Below are 20,325 nucleotides of genomic sequence, written 5' to 3'. Positions count from 1 at the left end.
ACTTCAGGAGCATCCATCTCAACCTCCTCCAGCACATTCTCTACTTGGATGATCCCCTCTCTCGACAAAATTACATGTACCTCCTGGCCAAGCTTCCCATCGCCAGCATCACCCTCATTCCCCACTTTTATTTTCAGGGCCTTATCTCCTTCAACCACCCCCACGACTTCTACCAGTTTCCCTCCCACCCTCTCTAAGCCATCGTCCTCAGCAGCAGCAGCTGGTGTCACCTTCTCTGATTCGGCTTCCCCTCTGACCCAGCTAAGGTTATAAACCTATTCGTTTCGGACGATCTCTACCCAGACCCATATTCCTCCCAGAGGACTACAGAGGCTTTACATTATCTATAGGATATGGGATGGCACATGGTGAACAATGCTTACTGCTCCCTCTGTGTTGATCCTCTTCCCCCCTATTCCGCGAAGGGCCTTCTCCTTCTATACCACAGGTGCAATGAGAAAATGCAAGTGATAGTCGCCAATGGCGTTTGCTAGTTCAACGATTCACGCATCACCTTCCCCATTGAATTATCCTCTAAAGAAGCTGAAGCTACAGACGGTTTTTTCAAAGCCCACGGCCTAGTGTGCGGTGGACACCACCAAAGCAGGTCCTGCCCTTGACGACCAAGATGGTGGTGACAATGGCCACAGAAATCTCCCACCACCACGATCCTCCTCTCCCCCACCTCCCCCTTCACCACCCCGTTCCTCTCCCCCCCACCTCCCCCTTCACCACCCCGTTCCTCTCCCCCACCTCCCCCTTCACCACCCCGTTCCTCTCCCCCCCATACCCATACCCATACTCGCACCCCCAACCCCCACCATCCCCACCCCCTCTAGCACATCCAACCTCCCACTCTTCCATTCCCAACCTTCTTCTCCCCCCATTCATTTTCCCATGCCACCCTCACCACCCTTTTTATCATTGTAGCTAGGAATGCACATTGCATTCCGCGACAATCCGTCCAACACCACAAAACCCCCACCCCTCTTTGACACAAGCCTCACCCCCATCGCCGACACAACAACACTCCCCACAAAACCTCAAAGAGGACGAGATTTTGCCGCCACCACTAGTGGAGCGTGAGGACATCCATGTCCTATGCCCTTACCTTGAAGCCAAGCATCGCTAGTGGGCGGGGCAAGAACACCCACCACAAGAACGTGGAGGATACCATCGGCCACCCGCCTATCACGTTCGAACTCATGGGGGCGAGCAGCAGGCCTGGAGGTGCTCTTTCCTCTTCAAACCCTTCATCTGGGAAACTTATTAAAACGCACCCCATGCACTCCCCATCAACCCGGACTACCTTCCTATACAAAGATGATGGGTGCGAGGAGTAGAAGCAGAACCCAAAGCTGGAGTTCAACTTTCCTTGGTTCGCTCCTCTGACAATGCAGCAGCCATGTACCGAAGATACGATGATCCGAAGCTTTAACAACTTCATCTGCTATACTACGATCAAGTCTGAGACGACCTAGCCATGATCGAAACGATCCGCTTTTTCCACTTGATCATCACCTTGTTGGAGTTATTTCCAAATTGGAACCACTACCATGGAGGCGCGCACGGTTTGGCCTTCGACATCAACAAAGGCCAAACCCTCGAGTAGATTTTTGGCTACGACGAGCAGAACACGTGGATGCCCACCATTGGTGCCTACAAACCTTTGAAGACATGATGGAGAACCCTTCTAGACTAGCTACAAGGTCTTCCATCGAGCCCCCCCTACTCTAACCTCGTACCACGACTTCATTCGAACCTACTCGATCTACTATAGATAGATCCGACCAGCTCTGAGGATGGACCTGCATTAGGAAGGGGGGTATGTTAACCACTATGGTTAACATTACCTTTAGTGTGGCTACACTCTTTGTAATCTATCTTTTGTAACCACACAATGCGCTTATTTATAGGATACATGAGATGACCGAGCTTATGGCTTGTGTAATGCCGGTCATAATAAGGAATAGTTGTACATAGAGTTAGAAAGACTAGGAAGACTAGTTTTGGGCCCCCAATTATAAATGGGTGGCCGACCATTGTAACTATGAGCTTTTGTATATAAGTCATTTTATGAAATGTGAAAGGGGACAACCCTATTAGTCTCATTTGAGCTTGCCTCTTCTCTCTCTCTCTCTCTCTCTCTCTCTCATGTGAGATTGCGGATGTATGTTAGCTTGTGTTTTTCTTGCTTGCATGCTTGATTGTCAGTGTATGTAAGTAGTGATGGTAATGCTCTCATTTCTCTTCTCCTCTACTCTCTCTTTGCTATTTACCAAGTCCCTTTGCATGCTTGTCACATGAGGTGAAGGTTGAGCTCTCCATAGCTCCCTCCTTCTTGCTCACTACCTAGCCACCATTGAATCTCTTCTTAGGCGACACAAGAAGAGGTGGAGTGAGCCCTTAGCAGCTTCACATTGAGGAGTTAACCCTCTTAGGGTTGGCTAAGTGCAACTCACCGGACTCGACCCTTGCATGTATCTCTCTTCTCTTCTCTTTCCTTCTTGTGTGAAAGGTAGCATGTTATCCTTAACACCTTATAGTATGTACTCTTATCTCTTTCTGTTAGAGAAAAGAAGAAAATTCTAGCATCCATGTCTCTTGTATGCTTGTCTACTATTGTGTTTGTGTGTGTGTGTTTACTTTTGTAAGGAGCTCAAGCTTATCCTCTCCTCCGCATTCTTCACAACTTTGATTTTTCACGCCATCAAGAACAACATAAAATTGGTGAAAATTACAATCGATGTGCTATGGGAGTAATTCCACATCTCACTTAACCATTTTCCCAAGATTTTTTCATTGTTTCATGCATGCCAATATCAATCATGGAGAAACACTCAACTACAACCTCTATATGAATTATGAATGTCAGGATCAGTCACAACAAAAGTGGGAGAAGTCTTAGCATCATGAAAAACTATGGTTTTTCATGGCCATGAAAAACTCAACTAGTTTTTCATGCCACAAAAGGATCACCAAGAAAATCACCATGCTATGTCAAAAGGAGGCTTCATAATGTGTTCAAAGATTCCCAAATAAGATTAACCATTCTATATCAAAAGGAGGCTTCATAGTGTGTTCAAAGATGCCCAAATAAGCTTAACCAAAATTAACATACTGACTAAGGGGAGCACTATCATCATCAAGAAACCCAAGCCATGCCCAATGTGTAAAGAACACTATCTCACCACATGATATCACCCGTGAAAATCTATTGATTTTCATGGGTGGCCATGAAAATGTTTTGATTTTCACACCCATGGAAAATTCGCTTAAACAACAAGCCCATAAACATGAGTAGATCATATCCTCATTAATAATCTACCAACATTCTGAATCATTAATACTAGCCATATCAATAGGCAAGCTCACTAGCTTGCCATTCTTCATTTCGAATGGCTATCTAGCTTCTCTATGTGAGTAAACACAAGTATGGTGAAAGAACTATAAATTTCAATAGCACCACCCATCAATATCCTTCGAGGTACATCTTTCGATGGGGGCCATGGTGGGCAAAAGCCTGGTCTATGGTACAACCCACATCACTTGGATTTCCCTTGATGAAAGGTACACATGCCCAATAAGTTATCCTCTAACACTTACATTCTTGACAACCCAAACCTCACTGATAATGAAGATGCTTAACAAAATATCTTCACCATCAAGAACATTCCACACTCAAGAATAGTGAAGAAAACTCTTCATTAGCCTCACAAGTTGATTAAATTCTTTCATTAGCCTCTCCAATGGTTTCGACTTCAACAACACAGCTACATCAAGAGTCTAAGTAACTCACATTTATGTATTTCGTTGTATATGTGGTGCTTCTAAAAGCACTTTAAAAAAAGCACATGGGATGAAGAATGCAGGGACATGTCGTCCTGAAGTTTATTTAACAATAGTCCTACAACAGGGAGAACATCAAACCAAAGAAGCTATTATCTTACATTGCTTCAATGTATCAAATGAGAAACTGAGATTCAAACTCTTGTTCTGATGATGGTGTCTATGTTCCTCCCCATCTCTTCTCCTCTATTACTAACAAGCCTTGGAGTCCTGCTAACTTCAACAATAAAACATTGTAACCCTACTTATGATTGCCCAAAAAAGGAAGTGAGAAAAAAAAAATACAAAAAAGAGCTCACAAAAGAAGGAAAAAATACAAAATCACTCACAGAGGTTCCCACCCTATTAAGGTACTCCTGCAAATCATGAATTTCTTCATTTGCTAAATAAGCTTTCCCCATTCCTTTAGGAGGGACAACAAACATTGAGCATTCTCTCATTATCAACAATAATAACAATGAACTTCCCAGTTCTCCCCACAACAAAGTCTTCTACTCGATCACGAGGACGTAATTAACATCGGGAAGGAGGGAATGTTAACCTAAAGAGAAAACACATACACACTAAAGGATGTATGATGATCAAGCTATAAAGCAATGATGTTTAAATTTATAACTTGGATGGACGCCCTTAATGATCCTATGCAATACTTATATGGTTTCTCACTCCAAGAGCATATGATAGCAAGCTAAGATGAATCCCTCGTGAATGTACTTCATGTACGTATTATGAGATTAAGCATTGTATAAGCAATTGGCCACTTATGAGCCTTGGGTGCCCTGCCAATTTTAGTTTAAGTGTGTGCAACTTACGGCCTTATATATAAGAGTTTTCTCTCACTATGCAACACACTATGTAGCAGGGAATTGAGTCATGTTCTTGCTTCACTCTATCCTTATGCTTGTTTAGCTCTACCATAGGTATGTGAGAGAGGAGAGTATGGCTACCCAAGGGATAATAACTGAGCCGCTATGAAACGGATCGGGAGGAGTACGACAATGTAGAGCTCTCCAAAAAGAGAGAGGCTTGTATCCATTGCGGCACATTAGTAACCGAGCCACTATATAAAACGGATCGGGAGGAGTACGTCAATGTAGAGCTCTTTGAAAGAGGAGAGGCTTGTATCCATTGCGGCACATTGGTAAGCTCCCACGATATGCTTTGCTTGTTCCTTTTGTGAATGTGCTTCTAGGAGAGACGAGAATGGGCCATAACATATGGTTACGTGATTATGGATATATGGATCCTAATTGGATGGGATGATAACTTGGTGTTGAAATATGATGAATGCACAAGGGTTGATGAGTCCTATGGGCAACTTAGCTTGGTTTGAAATGGGGTGATTGCTTAGGGCTGATTTTTGATAAGCTCGTCAAGGTTGATAAAACACACAAGTTTTTTTTTTTGGTGTAATTTTTTAAGCAATATCAATTAAGTTGGGAATTTATAATAGCTAAAATACCTAGAAACAATGATAAAAAAATTCACATATTATGGCATGGCATAAAGTGCGAGATCAAAGCAAGGTTGAAATTTTCAACCCTCCTTCCACTTCAAAATTGAAGGCCTAAAAGTTACTCAAGGTGGCCTTCTTTGAAACTTGATTTTCAAAGGTGGGTTTCTTTTAGAAGGTTTAAATGAGCTCTTAGAACCCACCGTTGTTAGACATTATGGGCTAAGAAGTAAACCCACGATCAATAAACACAATGATAAGCAAATAAACAAGCTATATATAATCTTAAAATGATAAACGGAATTGCATGGCTAATCTCTAGTCTCTTAGGTGAACGTGAGCCCAAGAAAGTATGTTGATTTTCAGCTAAAAAATGCACTTCAAGTGATGCCTTGACCAATGTGCCCATCACATCATCAAACTTACATCATCGATGACCTCATTAGTCTAGACCTACACCTTTCCCCCTTTGCTTACCAACTTAGATTCCCCATCAACCTTTTGACTTAGACCTTCCCACACATAAATCAAAAACTCAAGGATTAGGAGACATGCCGGAGCACAATGGGATATACAGAAATGCTACATGAGTTTGCATGGCTTAAAAAATTGAATAGATTATACTATCTATTATAGATACTCAAAGTCAACTTGGAAGGTTCCTTTGTCCCTTCCTTCCTCTCTTCTTGTATCACACTTTTCCCTCCCCTTCTTTCACGTCTCTGCTGCCATCGCCTCCTCCCGCTTTGGGTTGCTGCTGCGGCCTCTGAGATTTCTCTCCAGACCTCCTCCTGCGACCCATCTCGATTCTACCCGCCATGTCTCACCCACAGAATTATTAAGCAGCAGGCACCACTCTGCATCATTACTTCTTTACTCCATTTCGAAAATTCTGCTTCATGGCAACTCAGGTAGCTGCCGCTGCATTCCGGCCCTCTCTCCTCGTCTCCTCTGTGCTGCGCCTCTTCTCTTCTTCGCAGGTCGACACTGGCATCAGGAAGCCCTACGAAGCTTCATCATCATCACCCCCACAGAAGGAGGGCTTCTCGTCATCATCGGCATCGTCATCTTCCTCTTCTTTTTCTGCCGGTCATCGATGTAAAGACGACTTCATCAGGGCTTGGCATGATTCAGGGTTCGCAGACCCGCAGGCCAGAAAAACTCTAGGGCTTGCGAATTCGCAGGCAAGAAAAACCCTAGGTTTTACAGACCCGCAATACAGGAAACGCCTAGGGTTTGAAGACCCTGATGCTCGAACCCTAGCCACTCGCAGCAGGATCAAAGAGTTGGGATCGCTGTTTCTTCAGCAGCACAGGTCGTACGCTTGCATCCCCGAGGGGTTCAGTTTGGGAAAAACTCTGCAGAAGAGCTTGTTGAAGTCATCTGCTACTTCTTTTCCTTCTCCGCCGCAGTGTCTTGATGTCTTCGTCCAGGCGAGCTCTCTCAGGTTGGGTTTCTCTGCTATGCCGAAGTGCTCTCAGTTGCTCCCCTTCCATGCATTCAAATGGCTACCCTGCCATGAGTGCTTTGCAACGTCTTCTGTGAGCTTTGCAACATTTGCGAGCACCAGAGATTCTCCCTCCACCTCTGGTTCTGCCTCTGCCTCTGCCTCTGCCTCTGCCTCTGCCTACAAGGCTAAAGACACTCAAGACGCCACTGCCCAGGCAGCAGTGAATTATTTCCCATCTGGCTGGGAAACCCTCAAATTGCGAACTGGGGTCAGTTGGCCTGCCAGTGGAAGCAAAACCATAATGCCAACGTACATGCTGGCAACCATGCTCAGATGGTTCATAGCAGAACTCAGATTTATCCCTTCTAAATCAATGTTCCCCACCTTCGAAGTTGGTGATCGGATCATCGCAGAAAAGGTCATCTTCTCATATGCAACAAAAATTACTGTGATTAACATATGTAAGCATGCTACAAGAGCATGCAAAAGAGGCAAGGCAGATAATGTGTGTGATTTCTAGAAGCCAATTAGTGAGTTACATTCAATTTCATATGATTAGTGTTGAACATGTCATGTTTATAACCTCCTGTAGTTGGGTCATCATGGAATGCCATCTTTTCTTGCAATTTATGGGGCTATATGGTGGCTTTTCAGGTGTCCTATTATTTCAGGAATCCAGAAATCAATGATATTGTTCTTTTCAAGGTCCCTCGAGCCCTGCAGGTGTGTTTTGCTACTATTTTGTTTGCTTGTAGAAAGTCCCTTGTCCTATACCGTGGGCATTTTTTATCTTATGTGCAGGAGCGAGGCTACAATGCAGGGGCCATCTTCATCAAAAGAGTAGTAGCAAAGGCTGGGGACTCAGTTGAGGTATGTCAACCTTTCTAAGTCATTTTGTGTTGTGAAGTCTTCTTTTTCAATGCTACTTTGTGGATGCAATTGACGGGGCAGAGTGTACGAGCTTGGGGTTAAGGTTGATGACTAAGGAAGACCTGGGCCACTTAGTAAAGGCCACCTGCCCCATTTTTGAGTATCAAAAGGGCAGCCAGACCCAACCAAAATGAGACAGCCTCCAAGAGCTGCCCGGTATCTAGGTGCATCTGGATTGGGGTGGTGATTTGTGAAGCCACCCCAGGTATCTTGTTGGTACGAATTTAAGGACAAGTAAAATCTAATAATACAGATCCGCTAAAGTTTCACAGCAACAATGTTTACAGAATGCTTACAGGTGGTTGTGTGGGCTCTACAGGCAGTATGATTGTAGCATGCATGGCTAAAAAGTGTAGAGTAGAGATGGGAGGATACAAGTGTTTTTAGGGTAAGGATACAGGGCTAAGTAGTTGATATTATGCTTATTCTTTCTATCTTTAGCGGTGCAATCAACTACTTATTTGCTGTACTAATTCTTTCTATTTGCTACTTCCCTTAGTGCTAGGCTTCATTATGGCTGAGTCTGCCTTGCATCTCCAGAGGTTTGACAAAAACTCAGCACGAAGGCCTTTGTGTGAATATATGCTCTTATGTGTGTGTGTGAGCGCATATCTTGATATAGAGTTCTACACCCACTATTGGGCACTGATGATGTTAGTGGGGATGTCATAGTATCTAGTCCATACTATGCATAACGGAGTTGATAGTTATATAGTCTTGTGGGTTGACTGCCATGAGTATATAACGTGCATGTTCTAAAAGGTGAATTTGGGCATGTTCCTGGATTCACCTAGGTATATAATTCAGCCGTATTAGCGGACATGCAGATTTCACATTGTGAATTTTTTGTCCGAGTTGTGGCCAGTTGATATTGTGCTTATTCTTTCTATCTTTATTGGTGCATTTGCCCTATCAACTACTTATTTGCTGTACTAATTCTTTCTATTTGCTACTTCCCTTAGTGCTAGGCTTCATTATGTTTGAGTCTGCCCTGCATCTCCGGAGGTTTGACAGAAACTCAGTATGAAGGCCTTTGTGTGAAAATATGCTCTTATGTGTGTGTGTGTGTGTGTGTGTGTGTGGAGTGCGTGTGTGAGCGCATATCTTGATACATAGTTCTACACCCACTATTGGGCACTGATGACGTTAGTGGGGATGTCATATTATCTAGTCCATACTATGCATAATGGAGTTGATAGTTATATAGTCTTGTGGGTTGACTACCATGAGTATATAACATGCACACGTGAATTTGGGCATGTTCTTGGATTCATCTAGGTATATATATAAGGATGTACCTTGACTGCTCCATATTTCCAGGTGCGAAATGGTGAACTTGTTGTGAATGGGATTGTTCGTGTCGAAGATTTCATTGCAGAGCCTCTTGCATACGAGATGAGTGCAATGGTTAGTGTTTTAGATTGTTTCTTCCAAGCATCATTTTGTCACAACAAACTGTTATATTCTAATGTATCAATTGAATGTGTGTATACATGTGGCAGAATGTTCCAGAAGGTTGCGTCTTTGTTTTAGGTGACAACCGCAATCACAGCAATGATTCTCATAAATGGTAAGAGATTCTCCTCTTCAAGTCTTCAGCATAAAGAGTAACCTGGGTTCTTGGTTCCTCAAATTCTTTTCAAATCTTATGCTTTGCTTTTGTGACAGGGGACCATTGCCAGTGAAGAACATCATGGGACGATCGATATTCAGATACTGGCCACGAGAGCGATCAGGTTGCACGATATGGAAACAGCCCAGTGCTTCTCCATTGCAACTGATAGGTGCATGATAAACTTTGAGGGACAATCTGAAGTTTCTAGAAACTCCTCACCATTTTCAACTCATGGAAGTGAGAGAATTGTGCAGCTCCTTAAGCATGGGCATTCTGCCAAGCTTGCTGAATTTGCTCAGGACTAAACCTTTCTGGTCTGCATCAGATTTTTCCTGATAGTCAGAGCTTCTTCCTTAAGGCAACAAGTTCTGTGCCTAATGGTCTATCAGAAGGCAGACTTGATCATAGAACAGTTACAAGCATATACACAATCGCCATGGCAGAGAGACCTAGCTGCAAGGAAGTGCAGAATAAAAACATGATGTCCGTTGTTCGCAATTCCTGGTTTTTCGCTCCCAGACTGCTGCAAATTAAAGCTAGCGTCTGCGATTTGAGTACCAGGGATAATCTAGGACTGATGATTACACTATTGACTGGGGCAGCCTATTTATAGGCTAATGACGCCTTCAATTATGCATCTCGGGTGCTGTTCGGCAGCCTTATGTTGGTCATGGGCTGGTCTGAGGCATCTGTTCAGCCTGACGGCTTGGTCCGACTGGCCTGTTGATCCGCGTGTTCAGACTGCCGGTGTGTCACACTGTCCCTCTCAAGAATGAGCTGCTGCATAGCCTACTGGTAAGCTTGGAGACGAGAGGGGTCAAGGATGACGGTGGCTGAAACTGGTGATAAACCTGAATTAGGGCCGTTGTGGATGGAGCTGATGTTATGTTTTCTCCACGTTTGAAAAAAGGTACTTCAAAAAACAATCAAGGAATAAAAGCCAAAGGCTGGTGTTATTTTTCCTTCACCGTGTGCACTAACTTCTAAGCCAAACATATGTTTCACGACCCATCATAGCGCTCAGAGACACCATAAATGTTAATTCATCTCAAAACATTATTTTTAGTATAGAAGACACTTCTCCTGACAAGCTATTTGAAAGAATCTATAATTACAACATGAATCATATTACGAGTATTGGCATATTCATATCCAGCTTAACTGGGTCATGGAAGTGCAACACTGATTAACAATTGACTACTCAGAGAGCTAGGTAATTATTCGTTAAAAGCACGAATAAATATGGTGCCTAAGTCTCAGAAAAGCAAGGGGTGTGCTCATAACTGCTTGTTTTGAGCTAACTTTAGTTGCTCCAAATCTAGACTAACCATAGATGTGGGTCTTAGGGTGCTAAGCTTTGTAGGTTACTTCTATGTGTGGTATGGGAAGCTCATGGTGTTGGTTTGATCATGAGGTGGTCTTGAGATCTAAATCCCTCAAGCTATAGTCTGACCACGATGTGGTCTTCAGATCTAAAAGCCTCATGCCAAGGTGTTGCACCCATTCTAACCTCCCAAGCATGGGAGTGGTTTGGAGCAACAAACCTATAGATGGGAATTGAATTTGCCCATTGCTTTTCTTGTGCGTCGTGTGTGGATGTGTAATTGCTATCATAAACTTCTTCTCATCAAAAGGAGAGTTAATAAACACAAGTTCATAAGACAAGGATCAAAGTATGTTGCTTGTTGATTTGAAAGTGTTTTTTAGAGTCCCACATGTGGTATCAAGACATCCTGAATAGGCTTCTAATCTACTTAGGTGACAACCATAGTGTGATCCATACACATACTTCCATCCTTATTGAACTCATCATCAATTATCTTCATGACCAATTGAAGTAACATAAGCATAGGCATACAATTTACTTCCACATTTTTTGATTCACGTATAGCATTTTCATCATGGGGGTAACACTGTGGTGGTAAAACCAATGTATAAGAAGGAGACTCCTTGTGGTAACTTGATTCTCTTGGACTACAAACATTTTGCATTGGTCACATACATCATCCCAATTGACCTACACTCCATTTTGTGTATCAATAAGCAACTCCAACATAACACTTAGAACGATGATGTTGATATCCTCATTGGCATTGCACATTGTGAAGTGCATGGATATAACACCTTTAATTTTGTTTTTCTTTGGTCAATATATTTATGTACGTGGTATATATATATATATATATATATATATATATATATATATATGCACATGCACGCATGCACGCGCGTGCGCACACACACACACACACACGTAACATATATATATATATATGTACATATATGAAACCATGTTAACCTATGACATGGTTAACATATCCCTTAATTAATGGTGATTGTGTCCTCACGTCACCCAAGTCAGTGGTGGTGAAGCTACTTGTAGGGGTGAAAAGGTGTGGATCCAGGATATGCCATGAAGTTGGCGTACGAGATTTAAGTGGTACAATTTGGGACCAATCCACATTCGAATGTAGGGCATATTGGTGATAAGCTTTAGATAGTTTTGGTGTTAGGTAGCTTGTTAAGGCAGCATGGAAGGTAGATACGAAGTACAAGTTCTTCATACGAGGCCTCCTTCAGGTGTGGGAAGTGGCTTCAAGCAATTGGTAGAAGCGGCTAGCATCCTTTGATTGGTGGAATGACTCTGTAAATAAGCATCATGTTGTGATATCATGTCACGCTAAGAAGGTCCACATTGCCATTTGCCCATGCCAATCATTCATTGATACTTGCAAAGTCGATGGTTCTCCAAGTGATGGGTCGTTACTATAAGGTCTCCATAGACCATGTCCAAGGATTATTTGACCTAGAAGCTAGTAGAATTGGCTTGCATCCTTTGATTGATGTAATGAGCTTCAACTTCCAAGACCACCAATGAATGATTGCCATGGGTAAATGGCAATCTGGACTTCTTGTTGTATCATTCATATTATGCCCAAAACTCATAGCATGATGCTTAGAAAGTGCATTTCGTGGTTGATATGTCGGTTAGGGTGAGTTTGGGTTAGTTTGAATTGGATCGAAGAGGTTGCATATATATATATATATATATATATATATATATATATATATAGCTAGAATTTCAATTTCCTACAATGACAGTATTATGAAGGAAAAAAGTGCATTTGATGATAACCCCTCGGCATTGTTAGTAAATACTCTTGCGAGCATGGAGAGCAAGCTGGAGCACCTCCCAGTTCTCCATCGCACTTCCCTGCCTCCCTTCTCTTGATTGCTGCTGCCCGCCTTCGCCCTTCCCCTCCCCCCTCCTCTTGATTGCTGCCGTCCGCTTTTGCCCTCTCCCTCTGCCCCTGCTGCAAAAGCTGCCTTCCACCGCTTGCCTACCCTGCATCCTGTGTGCCCTTTGCCCCCTCCTTCATCCCTCCTCTATATATATATATATATATACAGGAACATGCCCAAATTCACCTTATAAGAAAGTGCAAGTTATATATATACATATATATATATACCTAGATGAATCCAGGAACATGCCCAAATTCACCTTATAAGTGCAAGTTATAAACTCATGGTAGTCATCCACAAGACTATATAACCATCCACTCCATCATGCATAGTATGGACTAGATACTACGACATTCCCACTAACGTCATCAATGCCCAATAGTGGGTGTAGAACTTGGTATCAATATATGCTCCCCCACACACACACCCCACGCACGCACACATATGTCAGAGCATACATTCATACAAAGGTCTGTTTACTGAGTTTTTGTCATAGCTCCGGAGGTGGATGGCAGACTCAACCATAATGAAGCCTAGAACTAAGGGATCATAACAAATAGAAAGAATTATTACAACACAAAGGTAGTTGTTGATAGGGCATATGCACCACTGAAGATAGAAAGAATTAACACAATATCAACTGGCTACAACTTGGACGAAAGCTTCACAATGTGAAATTTGTATGTCCGCTAATACGGCATAAATATATACCTAGATGAATCCAGGAATATGCCCAAATTCACCTTATAACATTAGGAAATTTTTGGACCCAAAAAGGGCCTCCTAAGGATTCCTAATTTTAAGGGATTAGAGCTTAAAAAGTTGGGCTTAAGGGAGACAAAAGCTATGATGACCCCTATTTTTTGCCTTGCCACATCAGCCATACCCCCCTAGTTTCACTTTTTAAAGGGAATATTCTCACTCTCTCTCTTACTTTTTGACTTTTCTCATACTTTCTCTCTTACTTTTGAATTTTTTATCTTCACTCTCTACAAATTGAATCTTTCTTGTCAGTTTGAAATCTCCTTTCTCATTAACTCCTACCATATCTCCCTTCCATATCAGCAAAACATTTTCGTATTTAGGTGGGCCCCAAAAAGTGAAAATTTTTTATTTTTTATTTTTTTACATTTTGAGGTGGAAAAAACACCACCCAACCAATATGTATGATGAAAATATTTTTTTCCCTCCAAAAAGCTTGTAATTCAAGGGTCACGTCAGAAGCCTGTCAGGAGCCAGTACATCCATAACTAACTGTCAGGTCCCCACAACCCCATAAACATAACTAATTGTTAGGAACCACTACATCCATGAGATCCCGAAATTGTGGGAACCCCAAAAATTATTATTTTTTAATTTTTCTCATAAATGTAATTTATTGATGAAAAACTCCATGTTAGTATATTTGTATATCAAAAATATCATTTTCTACTTAGAAAAACGAATTTGTGTTAAACCTGCAGCAACAGTAAAGTTTTACAGTCTCTCTCTCTCACTCCCTCTCTCTCTCTCTCTCTCTCTCTCTCTCTCTCTCTCTCTCTCTCTCCCCCTAATGAGGTCTCTCTGCTTTAGCTTCTTCCTCTGCTTAGCTATGGAGCCTTTGCAAGCTGTGTGTGCAGCCCCTTGTGAAGCTAGAAAATGGAAGGTTGATTTACACATTCGTATTCCTGAAGAGTATGGCATTCTAAAAAAACCCATCCTACTGATGCACAATCTGTCCAAGCTCGTAGGATAGCTAAGGAGAAAAATGTAGATCTTTGGGTTGATGGGCATCTCTATCCAGTTGACCCTCCATTAAGAGCAAACCCTCCTTTCCGCAATTTATCATCTTTTATGCAATTCGTTGGCGAAGGAGAGCTTGGCTTGTTGTTTTAGGATACTGTAGAAGATTGACTACAAGTGGAACTTGGCAAACCCATATTCTCCAATCTCAATTGCAAGCATCACAATTCAGCCTTTTACAATGTCAAGAATGACTTAAAACATCATCAGATAAAATGAAAGAGATCCTCACAGAGAATGTGGAGAAGGATGCAAAGATTCAAAGGCTAGAGGAACTTATCAAACGACTCAAAGCAACGCCAAATGGTGCTCGTGAACACAAAAGTGTGCTAGGTGCTTGGGGACAAAGTAAAGTAACACACTATATGGTAAGTTGTATAGTAAAAAAATAAACTCGTGTTTTAACCTTGACTTTTTCTAATTAAATTCTATTGTCATCTGTACAGCACATAGTTTATGCGCATGGTGCGTATTTCATGAACAAGTATGGATCGCTCGACATGTGGAGTACCCAAGGGATGGAGAAATCACATTATAAAGCAAGAGGGGTTTATTTCAAAAATGCAAGACATGGAGGTGGAGCTTCTGCAGGAGGAACACATACAAACTATCTACAAGAGATGTTCAATTGGTTTTATCGCACAACCTTTAGAAGGGTATTGGTTAGGGAGCGGGCCCAACAATCTAAGCTTGCACAAGAGGCACGCAAGGCTGCAAAAGTCATGCTCAGCTTGAATGGTTGTAGACCAATGCTCCCCCCGTAGGCATGGTGCTTGGCGTGCACACAAATGAGGAGACAAGGAAGGCGTTGGGTTGTGCACGCACCAGCATAAATCTAGATGTAATAAGGCTAAGAAAATAAGTTTAGTTAGGTTTTTTTTTCCCTTAAAAAAACTATTAATAGTTCCTTCTCTCACTTCATTTTCATTTCACTTTTTTAGAGAGCTTGAGCTCAAGATCTACGTAGACACCCCACGTAAGGACACCAGCACATCACCACGTTAGCGTAGTCGTACATGGATATGGCACGCACCAAGAACACCGCACGTGTTTCCATCCCTTCACAAAACACAGTGTAAGGCAACCAACGACCACATACTGGCGACACCACACGGAAGAGAGTGGCCCCTTGGATTCTAGGACACGCCCAATGGGATCACCAGAGTCCCCAACCCTCCTCCCACAGCAACACCAGCATACACACATGCAAGCCCTTCTAGTGGGAGCAAGCGTGTGAAGAAGACCCCACAATAATGCAGCCACCCTAGAGATCAAGACAGAGAGGCCGATGATGAGCAGTTTGACTGGGTTGGTGAAAACATTCCTACATTACGCAGCACCATAGGTGGCAAGACCCTACTACGAGGATAGGGTCCCCTACCTACCCGAGAGGAACTTGATACGCAAGTACCACAGTAACAGGAGGAGAAGGATTCAGACTATGAGAGAGACCAAGAGGAGGTTCCTGCAAGTGTACGCAAGCGTAGAAAGGTCAAGCTCTTCAAGCCAAGGAAGTCCCAACCTCGCCAACGCACTAACACAACACAGAGAGCTCCAAGGAGAAGGATGCGCCAAGGGCATAGGGCTCTATAAGAAATCAAGTTTTATCAGAGGAACACTGATTTATTGATAAGAAGAGTCCCTTTTGCTTGCATAGTGAAGGAGATTCTCCAACGATATAGAACAGAGTTCTATGTGCAGGGGATTGCCCTTGAAGCATTGCAAGAAGCCTCCGAGGCTTACCTTGTTGGGCTTTTTGAAGACACCAACCTCCTTGCAATACATGCAAAGAGGATTACCATATCTACCAAGGACATGCAACTAGCTCGGCGCATTCGAGGCGAGCGAGACACGATCTAGAGATCTTAGATGTTAACCTTTTTTTTGAAGCAACTCTTTTGTTTCAAACCCCCCCTTTGTAACAAGCCTATATGGCTTTCATTTGTAACCTTCTGATAATTAAAATTTTAAGTTTCTCTTACAATGTCTCGATGTCATCATGTTTATTTAACATGGAGTGTCTATCATGTGCCAGTTTGTCACACCCAAGGCATTAGAAATGCTCCTAGAGGACTGAGGAAGCTGTGCCAGAATAGTGCGAATTTGGCCTCCGCACTATTCTGGCACTTCTCCCCTAGCCACTCAGGATCATTGCCAATTTGGGAAGCAAACAAAGCATGTGTTTCCATGTAATAGATATGTGAGCAGAAATGCACTAGATGTTGTGCATTCAGATGTATGGGGTCCTACGAAGACCATATCTGTGGGAGGCTGCAGGTATTATGTGACTTTCATTGATGACCACACAAGGAAAGTGTGGGTATATTTCATGAAAGAGAAGAGTGAGGTGTTCACTCACTTTCAGAATTTCAGAGTTTTGGTTGAAAAGCAAACAGGGAAATATGTAAAGTGCCTAAGGTCAGATGGAGGGGGAGAGTACTTCTCCAATGAGTTCTCTGAATTCTTGAAGAAGAATGGTATTCGGAGACAGTTTACATGCAGATATACTCCGCAGCAAAATGGTGTTGCTGAGCGAAAAAACAGGCACATTGCTAGTTGAGCACACTAATTGTGAGAAACAGTAGTTTATAAGATAAAAACACCTTTAATCATGTGTAAAAATATAGTGTTTATCATCCAATGCATCAGAATTGCTCCTAGAGGACTGAGGAAGCTATGCCAGAACAATGCGAATTTAGGCTCTGTGCAGCGGCGGTGCAGGCTCATAATTTCTGTTCTGGCACTACTCCCCCAGCCAATCAAGATCATTTCTGATGTATTTATAATGAAGTTGAGCACACTAATTGTGAGAAACAGTAGTTTATAAGATAAAAACACCTTTAATCATGTGTAAAAATATAGTGTTTATCATCCAATGCATCAGAATTGCTCCTAGAGGACTGGGGAAGCTATGCCAGAACAGTGCAATTGGTGAGAAACAGTAGTTTATAAGATAAAAACACCTTTAATCAGGTGTAAAAATATAGTGTTTATCATCCAATGCATCAGAATTACTCCTTATGCCAGAATAGTGCGAATTTAGGCTCTACAAAGCAACGGGGCGGTGTAGGCTCAAAATTCGCATTGTTCTGGCACTGCTCCCCTAGCCACTCTCAGGATCATTTCTGATGCATTTATAATGAATTTGAGTACACTAATTATGAGAAACAATAGTTTAATGAATTTGAGTACACTAATTGTGAGAAACAATAGTTTATAAGATAAAAAAGCTTTAATCATGCGTAAAATTACATTGTTTGTCATCCAATGCATCAGAATTTCTCCTGGAGGACTAAGAAAGCTATGCCAGAACAGTGCGAAGCAGTGGTGGCGGTGCAGGCTCAAAATTCACAGTGTTCTGACATTGCTCCCCCAGCCACTCAGGATCATTTCTGATACATTTTTGATACATTTATAATGAAGTTGAGTACATTAATTATAAAAACAGTAATTTACAAAATAAAAATACCTTTAATCATGTATAAAAATACATTATTTGTCATCCAACGCATCAAAATTGCTCCTGGAGGACTTGGGAAGCTATGCCAGAACAGTGCAAATTTGGGCTCTACAGCAGTGGTGTAGACTCAAAATTTGCACTGTTCTGGCACTGCTTCCCCAACCACTCAGAATCATTTTTGATGCATATCAAGTTGAGTATATTGATTATGAGAAATAGTAATTTAATCATGTGTAAAAATACATTATTTGTCATCCAATGCATCAGAATTGCTCCTGAAGGGCTGGGGAAGCTGTGCCAAAACAGTGCAAATTTGGACTCTACAGCAGCGGTGCAGGCTCAAAATTCGTAATGTTTTGGCACTGCTCCCCCAGGCTCCCAGGGTCATTTCTGATGCATTCACAAAAACATTGATGGTACAAACTAGGAAAAACAATGATATACTTGGTGAAAATAAGTTTGTAAAAATTGTATTGTATTCATAATAAGAAGTGATACATCATCTTTACAAAAGCTTTCTTACAATATTGAGCTTCCTTCTCTTGTTATTGGGCAGAGTGTGCTCAAGGAGTGATTAGGCTATTTCTTGAGGATCCTCTATGCCTATGCTTTTGGCTATACCTATACGAGCAAGAAGCTTACCCCTAAATCAAGAACCAAAAAAATCGATGGCAAGGGATTTTTTAATCAGAACTATACAGTTGGTGCTCTGTGCCATAGAGGCTACACAGAGCACCTTAGAGAGGCTTCAAAAAGAAGAGAGTGAAGGCAGATTGAGGGGTGTAGTCCCTATGGATAATGGCGATGCCATCCATAGAAAGTCGACCAAGATAGTGTTCCAACACAGCATCATGTCCATGGACCTTGGCCTGGTCTCTTCCTGCTACTGTCGCCTCTCCCAGCAAATGTGTCAATTTCAACCACCCTCTATAATCAAAGGAAAAATCAAAATATTTTCCCATACATAATTACAAATGTTTCTAGGTTGTAAAAGGTTGATTATTACCTCTTGCTCAATGCCTTCTTTTGCCAAAGTGCTATTGGGGGCGGAGAGGTCAATCGAGGACTTAGCCTCATCCTTTTTTGGTGCTTTGGTCTCCTCCATTACTCCACTAGCAAGGGTATCCTTTTCAGCCTCTAGCTTGTCTTGTAAGGTTGTGAATTCCTCCTCTGGAACTAGGACTTGCTCCGCGGTCTCAACCACAGTTTCCTTGACCAAAGCAACTGTCTCTGCAATAGATTCTCCAAGGGTAATATAGCACTATCTAGGTGAGGACCGAGGTTGGACGTATCAAGGTCCACCTCACATCGCGTGCATATAATGCCCAAGCATTCATCCATTCTCAAGCCAGCTGCCTTTTCAAGGTCATGAAGAAATAAGTATTCTTCACCTTCCACCACAATGGTGCTCAAGAGATTGATCTCAAGCTCTGGCAGCACCTTGCTCTCCTTCTGTGGGGAAGATGGCCCCACATCTTCTACTAGAGTGGGCTGTTCACAGATTGTGCACCCTCTGGAAAGTGCTCCGATGCAAGCTGCTCTTCTATACCAGCACTCGTTCCTACTGCCTTCACTTCCTTGTCATCCCTCAAATACCCTGCAAACTGCAATGCAGGCATCTCTACCTCCTCATTCGAATCCTCATCGCTGCTGATGAGGAACGCAAAAGTGGCGAGCCACGAGAGGAACCTAGTTCTTAAATTGCCCTTCCCCAACCTCTTCACCTCCTGCTTATTGAAGGTACAATAAGCTCCTGCTGGCAGGGATGCAGATGTCGATGAAGCATTCAAGGTGCTGGATGTAGGGGCGGGCATATTGTTGAATGTACTTAAGCAGCTCAACAGGCACCCATCGATCACTGGGGCAATGGGGAAAGGAGATGGAGTGGGGAGCCAAGTACTGCTCCATGTATGCAATCTGTGTCTCATAATGTTGGGACGCAAGGCGAGCGACTTTTTAAAGTCGACTTCACGAGAGAACATGACAAAGAGCTCGCTCTTGCCCGCCCATGGGGTGGTGGAGAGGAACTCATAGAAGTTGTCAAAGTGGGTAGCCATGTGAATGCAAAGAGATAGTGTGAGCTCGTGCTTGGTTTCTATCGCGTGAAAATGAGAAAGAAGGCACCTTTGGCTATTTATAGGTAAAATTTAAAGTTTGGCTTTTTCACACTAGACCGCTAGACAAAAAAATTACAGTTTGCAAAAATATTAAGATTTCAATTAAATAAAGATTGGTTAAAAAAGAACCTGGTACAAAGTTACAAGCATGTCATCTAATCTAAAATTGTTATAATGTCTTCATTTTTTGCCCCTCTTGTGACATTTACTTCATGTTGATCTCCATCTCCTTGTTGACTTGAAAGCTTGTCATTGCCTTCACCTTGATCCTGAAACTCTTGCCCCTCACGTGCATCAAAACAGAGGCTATTTTCCTATATACTCACTTCATCTTCAAGCTCTTCCACATGCCTACTATGTGTTGGTAGGGCTATGCACCTTGCTGCTGGTGGCTGAAAATTCAAGGTCCCCCATAGAAAGTGG

General features: G+C 42.5%; 1 protein-coding gene across 2 annotated transcripts; it reads left to right on the top strand.

The window, feature by feature from the left end:
* The first annotated feature begins 5,851 nt into the window (after nt 1-5,851).
* On the top strand, nt 5,852-10,367 carry LOC147630837 (uncharacterized). Of its 2 annotated transcripts, none has more exons than XR_015267486.1 (6): nt 5,852-7,170; nt 7,407-7,475; nt 7,554-7,622; nt 8,002-9,089; nt 9,185-9,252; nt 9,351-10,367. XR_015267486.1 is itself a non-coding variant. In XM_086809215.1 (6 exons), exons 1-6 carry the CDS (start codon nt 6,202-6,204, stop codon nt 9,472-9,474), a joined length of 1,386 nt encoding a protein of 461 aa, XP_086665341.1. In that variant the 5' UTR covers nt 5,852-6,201; the 3' UTR covers nt 9,475-10,367. The 2 variants fall into 2 exon arrangements, 1 of the variants encoding a protein (XP_086665341.1); XM_086809215.1 differs by having other exon boundaries at nt 9,003-9,089.
* Nucleotides 10,368-20,325: the final 9,958 nt, after the last annotated feature.

This window comes from Cibotium barometz, chromosome 15 (genome assembly GCF_041138505.1).
Source record: "Cibotium barometz isolate CiBa-2024 chromosome 15, ASM4113850v1, whole genome shotgun sequence".
NCBI classification, from domain to species: domain Eukaryota; kingdom Viridiplantae; phylum Streptophyta; class Polypodiopsida; order Cyatheales; family Cibotiaceae; genus Cibotium; species Cibotium barometz.
Note: the sequence above shows the minus strand (reverse complement) of the source record. Positions and strands in the feature narration are given on the sequence as shown.